We start from the raw sequence: 5,707 nt of genomic DNA, 5'->3' as shown, positions 1-5,707 counted from the left end.
TAAAAGATCCCACCAAGTTCATCGTGTTTAGTTTGTTGTCGACATTTGGAAGGTTTTGCCCGTCGTGACTCTTTTTATCCGACATTTATTCTACTGGCGTAAAAAGGTTGGCTGGAAGCCTGGTTCGTGTGATTTAAAATAATGTTACTACAGTAGTTAGCTAGCTACCTTTTTCTTTATTGAAGGATCCTTTGTATTTAGTGTTGCACAAGCTGGTTAGCTTCTCTTTATTATGAAGTGGCTGGCTCTGGCTTAGAGAGATAATGGAGTGTTGGTGTACATTATCAAACGTCAGAAATACCTCTCCTTCAACCACTACATTTTTACATCTATCTAAGACCTCCTTAGCAAAACATTGAATGAATAGCCAGATTTCTTGAGACATTATGTTGACTTATTCTGACAATTTGAGGGTGTTGTTGCTAGGTAACAGGCTGAGATTCATGGGGAGATGCTGCCAAGGGAACCGATTGGCTGAAATTAAATGATGAATCCTTTACTCACAGTCCCTCTCAGGCCAGTTTAGAGTGGTTGATGTCCCAGGTTTATATGCGCTGTGTGCAATAGTCTGGCGATGAGGTTTCTACAATATAGAAAAACAAGTCAACTTGTAGAGAACTCAGTTAAAACAAAACCAAAAAACTGGCGATGTGCCCTTGAGCAAGGCACTTAAACCTAATTTACTCCAGGGACACCGTACTACTGTGGTAGACCCTGTAAAACACATTTCACTGCACCTATCCAACATCTTGTTTTAATCTGGCTCGTCTCTATAACCTAAAGGTCTCTCTCTCTCTCTCTCGACAGATAATTAAGTATGGTGTGATCAGTACTGACTCTCTGATTGACGACCTGCTCCACTGGAAGACCCTGTATATTGCTGGCAGACTGCACAAACCGGTAAGTGTTAGTCCCTGTAGCAGAGGTGAGTGTACATAGAGCAGAGGTTGTTGAGAATGTGCATAACCATGATGTTAGTCATGTAATCACAGATTAAACCATGTGATGGAACTATAGGTTTAGTTACAATTCAGTCGTGCACCATGGTTTTGGTACCTGACCGCTTTTGTGTAGGTGAAGATCCTAGTGCAGGGTGGGAACAGGAAGCTGACTATGTTATTGTTATGTAGGTGAAGATCCTAGTGCAGGGTGAGAACAGGAAGCTGACTATGTTATTGTTATGTAGGTGAAGATCCTAGTGCAGGGTGAGAACAGGAAGTTGACTATGTTGTTATGTAGGTGAAGATCCTAGTGCAGGGTGGGAACAGGAAGCTGACTATGTTATTGTTATGTAGGTGAAGATCCTAGTGCAGGGTGGGAACAGGAAGCTGACTGTTATTGTTATGTAGGTGAAGATCCTAGTGCAGGGTGGGAACAGGAAGCTGACTGTTATTGTTATGTAGGTGAAGATCCTAGTGCAGGGTGGGAACAGGAAGCTGACTATGTTATTGTTATGTAGGTGAAGATCCTAGTGCAGGGTGGGAACAGGAAGCTGACTGTTATTGTTATGTAGGTGAAGATCCTAGTGCAGGGTGGGAACAGGAAGCTGACTATGTTATTGTTATGTAGGTGAAGATCCTAGTGCAGGGTGGGAACAGGAAGCTGACTGTTATTGTTATGTAGGTGAAGATCCTAGTGCAGGGTGAGAACAGGAAGCTGACTATGTTATTGTTATGTAGGTGAAGATCCTAGTGCAGGGTGAGAACAGGAAGCTGACTATGTTATTGTTGTGTAGGTGAAGATCCTAGTGCAGGGTGAGAACGGGAAGATGCGTGCTGCGTTGGTGGGGAACCTGAAGAGCGCTGTGACTGCCTCCTTCCTTATGCTGCCGGAGAGCTTCTCTGAAGAGGACCTGTTCCTGCAGATTGCTGGGCTCTCCTACGCCGGTGACTAGACTTTTTGGTTACATTTGAATTATTTAGGGCAGCTTACCATTACTTCATTTTAAATAAAGTAAACAAACACCTATCACTGAAAGTACAAAAACTTTTAAAGTAGCTGCTATATGCAAAGTCAATGTTTTTACCTCTTTCTCCCTAAGCTGTTGACTAGTCTAACATTACTAAAGCTTACCGTCTGCTTCCCAGTCAAAATGTTGTTAAGTTTTTGTTAGTTTTAGTGTTTGGCAGGTTTTTTTCCCAGCTGTTTGAGCACACAATTTGTTTTTATTGAGGCAAGCTGAAAGTTTGGTAGCTGAAGTCTACTCCCCTTCTTCAGTGATTGGTCAACAGTAAGGATTCTTCAATTAAGTGGGTTTTTTTTTTGTCAAACAACGAGAGACTACAAGTTTTCATGTACATTTTTCCACTTGAGAAATACTGCACCAAACATCTTAGTTAGATGTAAAATTGCGCAACTAAGACCTCAGCAAAAACATAAAACAAGAAATAATGTAATTAATGTTGATCTTTGATTTAATTCTGACTATTTTGAGGAAATGTTATGGCTATGTTGTTGTACGGCGTATGAAAAGGGACATAGTAATATTTTTTCTGGTTTTCTAAGGAAATTTCTTTTTATTAAGGGACTAAGCGAGGCACAGACGTTTGTGTCACCTAACCAAGTTCTACTAGGACCAAACCCAAGCTAGTCTTCCCTGTGGCTCAGTTGGTAGAGCATGGTGTTTGCAATGCCAGGGTTGTCGGTTCGATTCCCACGGGGGGCCAGTACAAAAAAAAAAAAAAAAAAATGCATTCACTACTGTAAGTCGCTCTGGATAAGAGCGTCTGCTAAATGACTAAAATGTAAATGTAGTATGCAAACGCTTTAATTCTAGACCCGTGCTGCATCCCAATTCACCACCCATTTATATGCATTTAAAAATGGTGGAAACTCCCTTCACGCAATGCTTACACCAATCATATGCTTTTAAATCCATGACGGAGTGAAAACGCAGCTCACATGGTGAGAAGGGTAGAGAATATTGGTTATTAGTCTACTGTTCTGCTGGTTGTTTGTGAAACTGTTTTGTTGTCCCCCCCAAGGGGATTTTAGGATGGTGATTGGAGAAGACCGGTCCAAGGTGGCTAACATTGTCAAGGAAAACGTCCAACACTTCCGCATCCTGTACAACAATATTCTGCAAGAGTGTCCACAGGTGGTGTACAAGCCGCAACAGGGGAAACTGGAGGTGAGAAGTGTGTGTGTACACAAGCCTCAGCATGGGAGGCAGGAGGTGAGAAACACAGGTCTGGCCTCCATCCCAATTGTGTTAGTGTGAATACATTCTATATCAGGGCTCTCTAACACTGTTCCTGGAGAGATACCCTCCTGTAGGTTTTAACTCTGACCCTGTTTCCTGGAGAGATACCCTCCTGTAGGTTTTAACTCCGACCCTGTTCCTGGAGAGAAAACCTACAGGAGGGTATCTCTCCAGGAAACAGGGTCGGAGTTAAAACCTACAGGAGGGTATAACTCCGACCCTGTTTCCTGGAGAGATACCCTCCTGTAGGTGTGTTGTAGTTGAATAAGTCTTGAGGGTCAGTTTGTCTAGCTGACGCCCCTCCCCAGGACCCCTAACCAGCTGACGCCCCTCCCCAGGACCCCTAACCAGCTGACGCCCCTCCCCGGGACCCCTAACCAGCTGACGCCCCTCCCCGGGACCCCTAACCAGCTGACGCCCCTCCCCGGGACCCCTAACCAGCTGACGCCCCTCCCCGGGACCCCTAACCAGCTGACACCCCTCCCCGGGACCCCTGACCAGCTGACACCCCTCCCCAGGACCCCTAACGTGTGTGTGTTCTAGGTGTGTAATATGCTGTGTGTAAATCTTCCAGGTGGATAAGAGTCCAGAGGGTCAGTTTGTCCAGCTGATGGCCCTCCCCAGGACACTGCAGCAGAGGATCACACGACTGGTGGACCCGCCAGGGAAGAACAGGGACGTGGAGGAGATACTACTACAGGTGGCCCAGGACCCAGACTGTGGTTCTGTGGTGCAGCAAGGTATGTAGTCCAGCGGCTAAGGAGGTGGACCTGTAGCCAAAGGTTGCCGGTTCGAATCCTGGGCAAGGCGATGAAACAAGGGGTGAATCGATCTGACAGCTGGTGCTGCTAAACCCAGACCAATGATGTACAGTTGAAGTGGGAAGTTTACATACACTTAGGTTGGAGTCATTAAATCTCGTTTTTCAACCACTCCACAAATGTCTTGTTAACAAACTATAGTTTTGGCAAGTCGGTTAGGACATCTACTTTGTGCATGACACAAGCAATTTTTCCAACAATTGTTTACAGACAGATTATATCACTGTATCACAATTCCAGTGGGTCAGAAGTTTACATACACTAAGTTGACTGTGCTTTTAAACAACTTGGAAAATTCCAGAAAATGATGTCATGGCTTTAGAAGCTTCTGATAGGCTAATTGACATAATTTGAGTCAATTGAAGGTGTACCTGTAATTGTCTGTCTGTCTGTCGACCCACTCATCTCTTTTCTTCTGTTTCTTTTCTACAGGGATATCGTCAATAGTGAAGTCTTCAAGCATAACTCAGACTGCCAAAGGAATCGCCACGGCTGGTAATAAATGATTAGTTTGCCTCTATTATATATTTAATTCATTAAGGATATCAACACACAGTGCAGATGTACAGGTTTACCTGACTGTGTTCTCCTCACACAGGGCTGCTGAAGTCGCTGTCCTATAGCACTAAGAAGCTCCAGAAGATGTGGAAGGGCTGGAGAATGAAGACACCCTGATCCTCCCAGTTATATTTAAGCAATAAGGCCTGAGGAGGTGTGGTATATGGCCAATATACCACGGCTAAAGGCTGTTCTTACATACGTACGAACGACGCAACGCGGAGTGCCTGGATACAGCCCTTAGTCGTGGTATATTGGCCATATATCAAACTCCCGAGGTGCGTTATTGCTTAAATATAACTGGTTACCGATGTAATTAGAGCAGTAAAAATACATGTTTTGTCATACCCGTGGTATACGGTCTGATATACCACGGCATTCAGCCAATCAGCATTCAGGGCTCGAACCACCCAGTTTTATAAATGGTTATATACTGTACAGTCCCTTTCTGCCTGGATGAACTGAAATACCAACCTGTTCCCCTTTGGGTCATTGTTCAAGAGGATGCAGCATCACAGAAAGTTTTAGATTGAAATGTGTTGTGTTCAACATATATATGATACTCTGTCATACACAATAGGGAATTGTTACATTTGTATCTGCAGCGTTGTGAATGTTTCACCTAACTGAATACAACCCAGTTACACAAAGAGGTCCTTTTAAAATGAAGCCCTGTTTCCCTGCACCTGTCTTAATCTACATGTCTATAGGGTCTGTTGCCAGTTTTAAATCGGCCATTACCTGGGGTGTATTCATTCCGCCAAACCAAACTTTTTAGTTGCAGATGTTTCGTCAAACAGAACAAAACCGGGAGTGCTGAGCGGGTTAAGAGAAATTTTGTTGGAGGCGGCTTATGGTAGACGAATTAACATTCAATTATATGGAAACAGCTCCGGTGAACATTCTTGCAATCAGCATGCTCCCTCAACTTGACATCTGTGGCATTGTGTTGTGACAAAACTGCACATTTTTAAAGTGGCCTTTTGTCTCCAGCAAAAGGTGCACCTGTGTAATGATCGTGCTGTTTAATCAGTTTCTTGATATGCCACACCTGTCAGGTGGATGCATTACTAACACTGCATCACTAACAAATTTGTGCACGAAATTTGAAAGAAATAAGCTTTTT

The 5,707-nt window shown here is 43.9% G+C and overlaps 1 protein-coding gene across 1 annotated transcript in view; it reads left to right on the top strand.

Moving 5' to 3' along the window:
- tamm41 (TAM41 mitochondrial translocator assembly and maintenance homolog) overlaps positions 1-4,782 on the top strand; it is an 8,975-nt gene extending 4,193 nt beyond the window's left edge. The window contains exons 3-8 of the mRNA XM_029692826.1: positions 808-900; positions 1,736-1,886; positions 2,985-3,130; positions 3,777-3,942; positions 4,456-4,518; positions 4,622-4,782. Coding sequence (XP_029548686.1) covers positions 808-900; positions 1,736-1,886; positions 2,985-3,130; positions 3,777-3,942; positions 4,456-4,518; positions 4,622-4,698 — 696 coding nt within the window. The 3' untranslated portion in view covers positions 4,699-4,782. The remainder of the gene's footprint in view (positions 1-807; positions 901-1,735; positions 1,887-2,984; positions 3,131-3,776; positions 3,943-4,455; positions 4,519-4,621) is intronic.
- The last annotated feature ends 925 nt before the right edge of the window (positions 4,783-5,707 follow it).

Source organism: Salmo trutta, chromosome 16 (assembly GCF_901001165.1).
Source record: "Salmo trutta chromosome 16, fSalTru1.1, whole genome shotgun sequence".
Lineage (NCBI taxonomy): Eukaryota > Metazoa > Chordata > Actinopteri > Salmoniformes > Salmonidae > Salmo > Salmo trutta.
Note: the sequence above shows the minus strand (reverse complement) of the source record. Positions and strands in the feature narration are given on the sequence as shown.